This window comes from Heloderma suspectum, chromosome 4, assembly GCF_057233095.1.
Source record: "Heloderma suspectum isolate Gila_16-S chromosome 4, 16-S_ref, whole genome shotgun sequence".
NCBI lineage: Eukaryota > Metazoa > Chordata > Lepidosauria > Squamata > Helodermatidae > Heloderma > Heloderma suspectum.
In genome coordinates, this window is record NC_139461.1 from 313,646,728 (window position 1) to 313,659,716 (window position 12,989).

A 12,989-nucleotide genomic window follows, 5' to 3' on the forward strand; every position below is an offset into this window, starting at 1 on the left:
ACAACTACACACAATACTGAAATGCATTAGAATTACTTCAAGCTCCTGCTCAACAGGGAAACCATCATTTCTAACATTGGAGCTGGGCTGGGAGAAAAGAGCCTCAAGTGACAGACTGCAGAAAGGAGAGAAAGGCTCCTTTTGGTGTAAATGTGCCTCCCCCACTTTATACCCAAACAGGGCAGATACATAAACAAGCACAGCCGCCCCATCCTCTCCAGTGTGGCCCCAGGATGGAGAGGAAGACTGCTTTCTTACCACCACCATCACCACCACTAAGGCATGCTGACTGGGGGTTGCTGGGAAGTGCAGCACAATGCATCTGGAGGGCACCAGGTTGGAGAAGGCTGTTCTAGAAGGATCTGGCTGGCCACAGGGTGCCGTTCTACGTGGATCTAGGTTTGTTCCTGCAAGGCAGTTCTGAGGTACACAGTCAGACCAGAAGTGCTCTCACACACTACCATTTACCCTGCCTGCCAGACTCAGGCAAAAGATATAAAACTTTCCCCACCCTGCCCAAGGACCTTTCAAACGGAGATGCCATTTAAGCAGCCTAAGACTGTGGATGACTTTAAAAAGAGAAGCCCTGCCCTGAGCTATGGCTCCTCTGCAAACCAATGGCCAGCAAGCACCCTGCTTGCGCTGCGACTGAATTGCCCACTGCTCTTCCCCTTTCTCCTGAATATTCAGTACCAAGTTCACATCTGAGAGCAGATTTCAGAATTTAATAGTCAACACCCAATATTTTAACATTCTGCAGGAAAAGGACCACCAGTGCAAGGGCAGTTGGTTAAACCCAGACTTACCATTGCTCTGTGTAGAATTTCTCTGCCAGCACTACCATTAGCGAACTACCAGCCACACCAAACTCTGAAGAAAACAATAGCACAGGTCGAACTTTATGCACTCAGAACACCCAGCTGAATGGGTAAATACTTCCTGAAAGTAGCAATTATCAAGACTTCCAAAACCCAGATGCACTTAAATTGCACCCATGTTGTGAGTGTTCAAACACAAGAACAGAGTTTAAGGCTTTGAAATTGTTTCTAAATTATTTCACCTCCAATCACTGCAGGGACTGCTCTGCTTGCAGAAGACCAAACAGAGCTCCCCACTCCACAAATAAAACGCCACTCACCTGTTGAATGACACCCTCTTTATTCAAAAATATATTTATGAGACATTTCAGAATATACTGCTGCTAAAATGGCAGCCTATACCTCTAAATTTATTTCTAGATCGATTCATATACAGATTTAAGAAAATGTCTTGTGGCGAGAATATGGATTTGATCTCAACAAAAGACCACCCAGGGCGCTAAGTGCCCCAGCACAGACTCCTGCCTCTCCCTGACCCTTTAAAGCAAATTCGATTCATAAGATTTCAATTACATTAAACAAAACAAAGGAGGAACACATGGGCTGCCAAAATTGTGCTGCTGTGTCATGGACACATGTGGGGCTCTCCCCATCACCCCATGACCTATGGCGGGAAAAAGCCATTGCATGGAGACTCTTCTGCCTCAGCTGTGAAGATCGAAGAGATTTTTGTGTTAATAAGGTAAAACTCAAAACCCTACTGCACTATGCTTTGGGTTTGACAAATAAAGAAAAGAAACAGAGTGAAGGGCACTTCCAGGGCAAATGGAGAAGAGAACTATGGGGCAGGGGATTGCCCCAGGAGATGAAGAGAAGGCCAACCCCCTCCTGAAAGATTAGAGTGCAAGGGATGGCGGGATGGCCTTAAGCTGCTAGAATAGCATCAGATTTGTTTTTCCTTTTGAAAAGAACAGAAAATCCCCCAAACCAGTCAGCTAATATTAGTGTGAAATAAAAAATTTGATTCTCTAGAGCAGCCTTCCACAACCTGGTGCCCTCCAGATGTAGACTACAAATCCCAACTTCCCCCAGCCAGCATAGCAGAGCTGGGGAATGCTGGTAGTTGTAATCCAACATATCTGGAGGGCACGAGGGTTGGGGAAGGCTGCTCTAGAAGTACAAATATTGCTGCATTGTTTACATAGCCATGACTGGGTGACAGGAGAAGAACAGCAGACCAAGAGAAGGGTACAGACCAACAATGGGCACAATCCAGTTGGAACACCTCTTACTGAGTTCCAGTTCATTTAAATGGGCTTGTGCAAACTGATGCTCCTCACAGAATCTGGCCACTTATACCCTCCTTCAAAGTTCAACCCATTTACTAATGGCTAACGAGAAATTTAACTGACAAGGTTTCAAAACCTTAAAAAGATCGTCCTTAGCAAAGGATTTTTTTAAAATTACCATTCTAAGTCGGGTGACTTAAACCTAATGCGCTTTGATGCTTTCCACTACTAAATGCTGCGGGATGAAGAAGTTGAATACACACAGGGCAAAACTGAGCAAAACTGTCTTGCTGATTCACAAGTCATGCGCAGCACTGCACAGAGGACCAGAAGCTGGGTATCCACCACAAGAATTTAGTTTTGGTCACCTGGGGTCCCTGTGTCTCCATGTAAACATGCTGCAAGAGAGCAGGAACCACCCACCGAGGTTATCTGTAAAGCAGATCCTCATCCATGCCAATTTCTTTACAGAGTGGTGCTGCATGTATACTTCAGAATCGTGAAGCCTAGAAAAATCAAGCTTGACACACACCAAACCAATTTGGAAACAACTCAGTTCTTTTTATACAGAAAAAAGCAAAGCATAAATCAACCTCTTTTTTTGTTGAAAGCTCTTGGAAGTTGACACACATGATCTGCACAGGCTGTGGTGGAAACTGGAAGTGCTATGCGGGAAGGAAAGTAAACGTGAGTTTTTGCCAAACATGAGGACGTTCGCCTTCTTTCAAAAGAGTCGCAGCCCTCTCATCACACTCATGGATAGCACAGCTTGCTGAGAGGGGTCAAGGGAAGGTCTCTGTCCATTCCTTCCTAGGTCAGCTGGCCGTGAAGCTTTCCAATTATCATGAGGCGTTCTGGTGGTATTAATTGGGGGACAGGGGGAAATGCAGACACCCATGCATCTTAGTCAGTTGAGAAAAGGTCCCCAGCAGATGGCAGAGGCGCCAACCCTCCTGTAACATTGGGCAACAGTGACAAATCAGGTAGGCTCTGGATGTGGGATTTAAGCTCTTTGCGGACCTGAGTTACCCGAGCAAGCTTCTGTTTGTACTCCTAGGGAGAAAAAACAAACAAAATGGAATTAGAAGCTGTTGCTGCTGCTTCCCCACCATCCTCCCCTACTTGGGGGCATATAAGAGTTAATTTGCAGCCCAGAGGAATATCCCCCACCCCCCTTGGTGGCAACATGACGTGAAGATTGCCGTTTTAGCCACAGTCTGAAATTCTGTACTGGTAGGAGATCCCTTTGGCCCTACACTGGGTCAGCAGCAGCCACAGCAAGCAGCAGCAAAAAGCCTGAAACAACCAGGTATCACCAGGGAGGGAGAAAGAGTTCCATTTGTGGGGTGGAGAAAATGTAGAGAGGGTGCATTTCCCCACTCTTTCCAGGCATGCTTGTGGTGAAAGGGAAGCCATTTTCGACAACTTTCAATTACTGCCTGCAAGACACAGGATGTCTTAAGAAGCTGGTGGTGGGCTGACAAACTTTAGAGAAATGGGTGGAATAGCTGGGGCTTGGGCAGACCAGCTGTGAGATTAAGGGTCCTACTCAGCCCACGCGCAGCTTCCAAGGCCCATTTTACATGTTTAACAGTCAAGTCCAGGTTTGCCATCAACACACAAGCACAGTTTGTTGTAGACACACTAAAATGTAAAGCACATTTTATGAAGTGTGGTGCGTGAAGCAGCTCTCAGATACTGTCAGGATTTTCACAGGTGAGGGTTGGCTGCTTGTGGATCCAAGCACAAGTGCAAACCTATTAGTTCAACCATCTCAGGCTTTTAGGCACTCCAAATAACACTGTAAGAGGAATTCCTATAGGGACCCAGCATCATTGCAAGACAAAAGATTTTGTCCACGTTCAGCCAGGCATTTGCTTGAGGGGATGCAACAAAATAACCCAATGTAAAACTAAGGCCTCATTCTTACAGAGGGAGTTGGGCTTTGGCACCCATCAGACTGTGGGTGGGGGCACATAGAACTGAATGCTCCTCCGCACAAAAATAAATACATCCCTGCATATAGAAGACTGCCATGTCTGGCAGAAGGCTAGGTGAGAACTCTCCTCCCAAACAGCTAGTTTTCGATGCGCAGGGGATATTACATGTCCGTCCATGTGAGCCCCCACTGGCTGTCTGAGGTGCTACAGCCCAGATGCAGGATGTTTACTTTAGCATGAAATAGATCTAAAAGTCTCCTAAATGCTGGCTCCTCCAAAAATTGCTCCTACCTTTATTCTTATTCTAAACTATTCTACTCAACTGCTTCTACTGGATTTCCCTGTTTCCTCCAGAACTGGGTGCACCGCTAAAAAATTTTTTTTTTAAATCCATCTGCTGACCTACGTTGGAGAGCTGCAACTTTAACTCAGCTTGGATTGCTTGGGACATAGGGAGACTTTATTGCCCTGGGCAAACTATAAGTTGACCATATCCCAAAGAAAAAAAGGGCCCTGAAAAATGTACAATTTCAATCTCAGGTCTTGGGGGGGGGGGCATGCCCCCTCATCGCCACAGCTGGTGCACGATGCCACGTGGCGTAGCTTCCAACCAGGCAGCCAGAGTGACTGGCTCACACCTCCCTCTATACTGCAACCACCACAGATCGGGTTATGGTGCCCTGGTACGCTCTCTCCACTTGCTCTGGGAGCACAGCATGCATTTACCAACTCCAGCTGACGCACAGATATGGATTTCCTTTAACATCCTATTTCCAGTCTACATTGGGTGGTGAGGCTGAGGAAAGTGACAGGCTGTACTTCCATGAAGATCTATGTGAGGAGCAGCAAGAGATGGGGTGACTGCAGAAAAGGCTCCACTGGTTTCCAAGCATAAAACAGCCTGAGACTCCAGAGGGAAGGCAGGCACCCCACAGGACCAGCTCAGTAAAGTGCCTGGAACTGAACTTCAGCAGAGTTCTCTGTGGCTTGAAAACCAGAGTGTCACGTGGCACCTTTGCAACCCACACACTGATTGTGGCAAGGGCCTGATTCATCACATGCATGTTTCATCACATCCATGTTGCGTGGGATTAAGACAGATGCAGAACAGCTACCAGTGCTCTTAATGTAACCAGCAAACCAGTGGGATGAATGGTAGAGTGCGCTACAACAAATGGGCTTTTTTTTTTGCCTAATATTACACTTTAGCTATGGCCAAGACAGAACAAAGAATACTGAAATGCAGAGGGCCCAATCAAATACACAGCCAAGTACAACCTGACCAATGTAGGAATGCACAGGAATAGACATGGGGAATTAGTGCTCTATCAAATAACGTTATTAATTAACTAATTAATTGCGTTTCTATACTGGCCAATAGCCAAAGATAAGAATTAAAACTATTGTTGCTAATTATCCACCAGGGCATTCCCTGCTTCATTTACAGAACTTATGACCAGAGGCGGTATTCACACCAGTGGGGTGGGAGCACATTTACTCAGGGCCCAGGAGTTACACACACTGTGTTCCATTCCACATACAAAGGGCTGTCTTCTCTGTAGGTTGCTATAGGGTAGGAAAACTGGTTCACAGGCTGGTCACGTGAGTGAAGAGCAAGCTGGAGCAGGCCCTGGAGATAGCCGCATTACAAAGATAGGCTGGCTTCAAGTCAGTTTTATTTTCAAGGCTCATCCAAGGAATGCAGCAGACTAGTTTTGGGAGGATGCTGAGATTTCACTCTCCACACATCCTTTGGCTATCATTCAGAACTGCAGTCCCACCTCCTTCCCTCTACCTTTTTGTCAGGGTGGAAACTGAGCCCAGAGAGCCTCAGAGCAGTTCAGATTCTGAGGAGGAACAGCTATCCGTGGGAGAGGGGCCAGCTCATCCCTCCCAGGCTCAGCACCTGGCAGAGATTCCTCCTGCCAGCATTCCTAAGATAGATAGTGACCCTGGCAGTGAGGGAATGCGGGAGGGGGGCTTCTTAGATGCTCGACACAGACGCAAAGGGCGACGAGCGATGGAGGGCGTGGAAAGCGCCTGTTTGGCACGCAAGCAATGGCCGCCTCCCATGGACTCAAGGGAAAGAGGGAGGATCTCTCCCTAGCCCATAAGTTCTGGGTCTTCAAGTGACTCTCTTTCAAACGGGGATCAACTGACTACTTGAAGCTTAAGCCACCCTGCTGTTCCTTGCTTTAGTCGCTGGTGATTAGCATCTGAAAGAGTCATTAAGTTGTAAAAGGATTAAAGCTTCGAAAAGAAATCCTTTCCTTTGTCTTGAGTTGGCTATTGGAATCTACTGGGAGAGGCCGCCAGAGCGCTCCTGACACTTTTATGCAGCTGTGATCTGATCACAGCTGCATAATGCCATGGGGAAACTCAGTATGTTAGCAGGCTGCATTGCAGACTCCCATGATAGCTGGCAACCATGGAGATGGTCACTTTAAGATGCCTCAGTAAGGTTAAGCAGAAGCAGGAAAAATTACAAAGGAACTGCCACCAACCACTGAATGAGTTATTATATTGGATTTTATTGCCCTAAGTCACCATGGGAGGGCCCCTGCCCTGAAAGGGAGCCTGGAAATATTTTAACAAATAGAATAACAACCATGGAAAAGATACGGCGGTAGGGCCTCCCTTGGGATGAGGATTCAGGAGGTGGGCCATGGTCCGGTCACACTCCAAGTGTCACTGAATTACCATGCTGAGGACTGAGAAAAGATCTCCCCTTGGTCAGCCCAGGAAGTTCCCTTTAACCAGTCACACTGTTTCCAGTCCATCTCATCCAGCATTGCCTATTTTGATGAGACCCAAGATGCCTGAGGTCTTTCCCATCACCTGCTTGCCTGCTACCCAAGATCCCTTTAGCTGGAGATACTGGGAATTGGAACTGGGACCTCCTGCATATAAAGCATGTGCACCCCATAGTCTAGTGATCCTGTTCCTCCTTTACCGTGCAGTGAGCAGCTTGTCTCTTAAAGCCATATCAGTCCTTTATGAGATGGCACTTAAGAGTTTGGGGGAGGGACTATAGTTCTGCTTGTGGTATACTGTAGCCTGCATTGAGAAGGTTGTAGGGAGGACTGAATGAACTCTGGGGTCCCTCCAACCCCACACTTCTGTGACACAGAAACCAGATGCACAGTTCCCCCTTCATTCCATGAGCAAAACAAAGTCATTTCTGTCCTGTTGGGAAGTAAGAAGGAACATCAAGTTAAGAGTTACAGGACAAGCTCTTCTGAGTTGCCTTGGGCGAGAGACAGAAAGGGATTTTATCGTAGCTAAACATGCTCACAGTCAGGAGGCCAATACAGCCGAGTCCACAGATAGCTTTCTGCCAAGGAGCTGCTGCCTGGAAGTTGTTATGCATTGGAAAGACAGAGATGGATGTTGCACTGGGAGAGCATGGGGGGGGGGGGAGAAGCGGGGGGGGGGAGAAGAGAAGAGAGGAACAGCCAGTTCTTGCTCTCCCTTGCCCAAGAATGCAGAGATTTAAAAAAAAGATCAGGCCAGGCCTCTGAGGCCTTCTCCCTCACCTGGGAGATAAGCCAGGCATAAGGGGGAGAAATATCAGATTTAACAGGCACATTCCTTAAAAAAAACCCTTTTTCTACATTCAGGTGGAGCTCCATTACTGCAGCCTGTCTTCTCACCTCACCCAAGATAGGATGGGACAGGAGATCAACCGGTTCAATGGGAAGAATGAGGGTGGTCCTCTCTGGAATTTTTTTTAGAATGGAAGGTCAACACCTCTTCATTCTTACCTACACTGAAGTGCCTCCCTTGAGAAAAAACTCCAGACAAATAAAAGTGGAAAGAAAAAGAAAAGGAAAAGAAATCTCCCTGAATAAGGCAGGTTGACACACTACCCTGACTTTGGATCATGCATACTTGTTCCAGGCACCATGTAAGAGGGTCACATTTCCCATCTCAAGGTCCCACATAGGGCAGAGGCATATCTTTATGAGGAGCACCTCCATTAGAAGGCTCTTCTACTACTCTGCCCTATTAGACAGATTTTGGAAAAGCAACTCTTTTGAACAAGTGACAGCAAGTGGCTCAAAAGAAATAATTTTCATGATGAATGGTCTTCATGTGCTTGATTTTGGAATACCTGATTTTTGTTGCATACCCCAAGGCTTAGAATCATAGAATCATAGAATAGTAGGGTTGGAAGGGGACTACAATCTCCCCTGAGAAGAAAAGACTGAGGGGAGATATGATAGTGCTCTTCGAGTACTTGAAAGGTGGTCACAGAGAGGAAGGCTGGGATCTCTTCTCGATCATCCCAGAGAGCAGGACACGGAATCATGGGCTCAAATTAAGGAAGCCAGATTCCGGCTGAACATCAGGAAAAACTTCCTGACTGTTAAGAGCAATACGACAATGGAACATCAGATCATGTCAGACTTTGAAGCTTTGGGAAGGAAACTCAAGAACTTTGGGGCCCAGATAGTTTTCTCATCCATCCTTCCAGTAGTTAGAAGAGGGATAGAAAGGGAACGAAAAATACTCTGGGTGAATGACTGGTTACGAAGGTGGTGCCAACGAGAGAGATTTGGATTCTGGGACTACGGGCTATACTTCCTGGAAGATGGGCTGTTGGCTAGGGACGGGTTGCACCTCACAAAGGATGGGAAGGTTACTTGATCAAGTCCACAAGGGAGGTTACTTCATCAAAAAATGAGATCAGATTCATCTGGCTGGATTTGTTCTTGACAAATCCATGTTGGCTTCGAGTAATCACGGTATTGTTTTCAAGGTCCTCACAGATGGATTGCTTCATAATCTCCTCCAGAATTTTCCCAGGGATTGATGTCAGACTGACTGGTCTGTAGTTCCCAGGTTCCTCCTTTTTACCCTTTTTGAAGATAGAGACAACGTTAGCCCTCCTCCATTTATCTGGCACTTCACCCGTCCTCCTTGATTTCTCAAACAGAACAGACAGTGGTTCTGAGAGTTCTTCTGCCAGTTCCTTTATGACTCTAGGATGCAGTTCATCTGGCCCTGGAGATTTGAACTCATTCAAAGTAATGAGGTGTTCCTTAACCATATGCCTATCGATCTCAAGCTGCAGTCCTGCCCCTTCACCCTGTACTTCGCCTTTGCCAGGGGGATCATAGACCCTCTTTTGAGAGAAGACTGAGCCAAAGTAGGAATTGAGCACCTCTGCCTTTTCTTTGTCATCTGTTATCATTTTGCCATCCTTATTTAATAGCTGAACCACCATTTCTTTCCTCTGCCTTCTACTATGCATGTAGCTGAAGAAAGCCTTTTTGTTGTTTTTAGCATCCCTTGCTAACCTCAGCTCATTCTCAGCTTTAGCCTTCCTGACGCCATCCCTGCAACTCTGTGCTATCTGCCTGTACTCTTCCTTTGTTACTTGGCCTTCTTTCCACTTCCTATATGTGTCCTTTTTTGTTTTCAGGTCATCCCTAAGCTTTTTGTGAAGCCACATTGGCTTCTTCTGTTGTCTTTCACCTTTTCTTCTTGTTGGAACTGTTTGTAACTGTGCCTTGAGAATTTCCTTTTTTAAAAGCTCCCACCCATCTTGGACTCCTTCTCACTGGATACCTGCAGGATTTCATTTAAATACTAGTGAGGCTACTGCTGAAATGGAACATTTGAGAAAAATGTAAACATCTCCAATGTCCTGAGCATTGTGGGAGAAGAGTAACATCACCACCAGTGATGTCGCAAACACTCATCAATAGGTGCACTTTCCCCCCAGCAGCACCAGCTTGATGTTTAAGTGCTAAGAAGTCTCGGTTGCCCTGCAACAGACAAAGTAGTGGGGGGCGGGGGGGTAGGAGGAGGTGCATGGAGGGAGCCATTTAGCTCTTCTGCAAGATCTGTGTTATGACTGTGCATTCTTTGCGCCATGATACAACTGTCTGAAATGCCTTTGGTTACAAGGAAATGACCATAAGGTGCATTTTGCAAAAGCACAGCCTTATTCTGAGTATCCCTCTTTGTCCAGACTCAGTCGATAAGCATAAACACTGTGGCAGCACCAGGATTTTCAGGCTTACCAGCCATGCTGTCACCAGGCTTACAAACAGGATTTCAAATGACGAACACAATAAGCACAAATCATTGAATACTGAAGCACCAGCAATCCATTAACCGGTCACTGACCCCCTAAGCTGAAAAAGTTAGTCCACAGTCACATTATCCTTAAAAGGAAACAGTTCAAACTAGTTCAGCTGAAAGCTGAACATTTTTTTAATAGGCTTAATAAAGAGAGCCTGCACAGCACATACAGGGAACAGAGAGACAGATAAAGCAAACATCACAATCCATGAGTTATATCCAATACTGCCCCCAGCCCAGTTTAGCCGAGATGGGAGAGAGCGGGGGGGGGGGTGAGCAAGGGGAGTCTTTAAAGCCTAGAAGGGGGTTCAAAAAGGGATTCTGTTCTCCTTGCCCTTGTAATTTTTGGGAAATGTGCATGCAAATGGCATCCTTCAGAGAGGCACCCTAGGTAAGAAATCTTCTGAAATTCTGAAAATTTGCAGGACAGGTGCAGAGGTTAAGGAGTTCTGATCATTGAAAACCAATTTTAGGGGTGGGTTCGTTTAACTTTCTGTTCAATTGACACTAAAGTAACAGATATGTTATCATCCTTGATGGAGCCTATTGACATTATACGGAAGTGCATACTGTAGAGCTTGCACACGCTACAAAGTAGAAGGGGAACCTTTAAAAGCTGGGGTGCTTTTAAAAAGGAAGTCCCTTCCCCCTTTTGTGGGCAACTTGCTGCATTCTTTGTTGCACGTGACACACGGCACACTCTAGTGCCTGGTGGAACTACAAAACTTGCTTAACCCTTGGAAGACCGCCTTCCCGCTATTATTTCAAGCAGAGCAGGGGGTCCTTTCACTCTGCTTCAGATTGGTAAGCCTAGCTTCTCACTGGGCTTTACATTAAGCAGAGGGAAAGGAGGCAGCAGAGGTGGCAAAAATAGCTCTCTCCCCACTCCCCAGCTAGGTTCCCTGACCAACCGCCTGCAGCTGGCAGCCCCCTATTGCAAGCTGCTGGCAGAAACCACCTTTAGGAGGAAGGGGGCTCCTGCCCTTTGCTGTATCAGGCAGCTAGCGATAAAATGCTGGGGAAATTTGAATCAGGCTGTGGGGACTCTGGAATTCCACATACCTGGCTGGTACAGGCATCCTCCACTTAGTACTGGCTCTCAAGTAAACCCATTGTCGGAAGCCCTGAGCACTGCTGCCACCTCAGCCACAGCCACAAATGTAGCAAAGAAACAGGAGCAGCCTCTGCTAAGTTCCTTCTACATCCCTCCCAAAAGCACAGTGATCGGAGGGAAGAAGGAGAGCCCTGCTAAAGTTATTGCCTGGTTGAAAGCTGGAACTGTCATTCACAAAACTACACTTCTTTATTCTCCCCTTTCCTCACTCTGGTGTTTTTCTTACATGGCAAGGTGGGGTGTGAGGGTGGGGGAGGATAAATGCTCAAGACATAAAGTCTACACCTGTGTCCCTCCAAATGGGTCCTGAAGCTCCAGAATGAGCCAGATTTGGAAGATGTTAGTTTTGCTTTCAGACAAATCCCAAATTTCTTCAAAGCAGCCCACTTCAGCTCTAGATCCAGGAGTCATCTAAAAAAAATGCATGCTCCTAAAAAAACAAAAACCCTTAAAAACTAAAAAACACACACAACAAAAACCCACTTATTCCTCGGCCCAAAGGAATTCTGGAATGACATGCAACACTTTAAAAAAAAAATAAAAATCATGAGGCTACTGGGGTACACTGCACCTCTTTTTTCTATTAGCCCAGTATTTCATCTATGAACTTCTTGGTTTCTCTTCTATTATGAGGCCAGTATTTTACCTATGCATCTCTCTCCTATTTTCGCCTCCAGGCCTTCCTGATAGCCCAATAAGGAATTTGAGTTAACATTGTGAGATCCAATGGATCCCAACAGCTTTTGGATTAGACTATGTTTTTGGAATGTGATACCAATAAAAATATATATTTTATGTTGGAGTCATTTTGAAATCAGTCATTAACTTATTTCCAAGAAGAACTTTAAATGGCTCTGCTATATCCCAACAGCAGATAAATACTATAAAGAAAAAACACACTGTTTGAGAGTTAAAAGGATGCCACCAAAGTCTGAGCAAGGCTTCAGTGTTCCTGACCTGCCAGAAGTGTGCATGGCACAACTGACATGCAATGCTACAAAGCAAGGTGCCAATATTTCAGAGGAAAGGGCCCCATCTCCTTTCTGATGCTCTTGTGTTTTACTGACCTGTTTGCTTCTCCGTCCTTGCTGCTAGACTTTGGAGGCCTGAGTTTCACTGAAGAACAGCATTAGGAACATCAGCTGTTTTTCACTGTACTGCCTGGCCTGTGGAACACTTATGTGGATTGGCTGGAAGGGAAGCATTTTTCATCGGGGCACAATATAGGTTTTGCTTACAGTTCCACATCTGACTAGCAAAGTACAATGTTTTAGAAGCCTTGCTTCAGGCAGAGATTACCGATGTACTTCTGCTTCTTTCCACTCTGAAGATTAACACCGTGAGTTTCTTTCCACTCCCCAGTTAGCCTTTGGGTCTAGCAGTGATAAAGACAGTAGGAAGTTCCATCGCTGCTCTTTGGCATCATCCTGTCTCATCTGACAGTGTGTCTTGGCTTGATTAATGCTTTGGTATGACAAATCCCAGCAAGGGTGCTCAAGGCCCCAGAGCTGTGCTATTTCAGGATCTCTTGGTCAACAAGGTACGATGACTAAATATTGGCACTCCCTGTAAATAGCGTTCAGTTTCAGAATTTGCCTTGGCCAATGAGTGAGCATGTCAGCAGCCTCTAAATTATAACCCCATTGTTTAAATAGCCAGCTGTGGTCTCAGAAACAGGGATTAACTATTTTAATTATGTGAAGGGTGAAAAATAACTGAGAATCTGAAGCACCCT

The 12,989-nt window shown here is 46.0% G+C and overlaps 1 protein-coding gene across 8 annotated transcripts in view; it reads right to left on the reverse strand.

Annotated features, from left to right (window-relative positions):
- Positions 1–1,141: 1,141 nt before the first annotated feature.
- Positions 1,142–12,989, reverse strand: part of RPRD1B (regulation of nuclear pre-mRNA domain containing 1B) — a 37,682-nt gene continuing 25,834 nt past the window's right edge. For 4 of the 8 annotated variants that reach the window (XR_014790822.1, XR_014790823.1, XR_014790824.1 and 1 more), the window contains 2 exons: positions 2,011–3,160; positions 1,142–1,856 (listed from right to left, as the gene is read on the reverse strand). Coding sequence is in view for 3 of the 8 variants with exons in the window: in XM_084854893.1 (XP_084711019.1) it covers positions 3,011–3,160 (150 nt within the window). In the remaining 5 variants the exon portion in view is untranslated. Of the gene's footprint in view, positions 3,161–12,989 lie in introns of all 8 variants that reach the window. The other 4 variants (XM_084854893.1, XM_084854895.1, XM_084854892.1 and 1 more) reach the window with 1 other exon arrangement.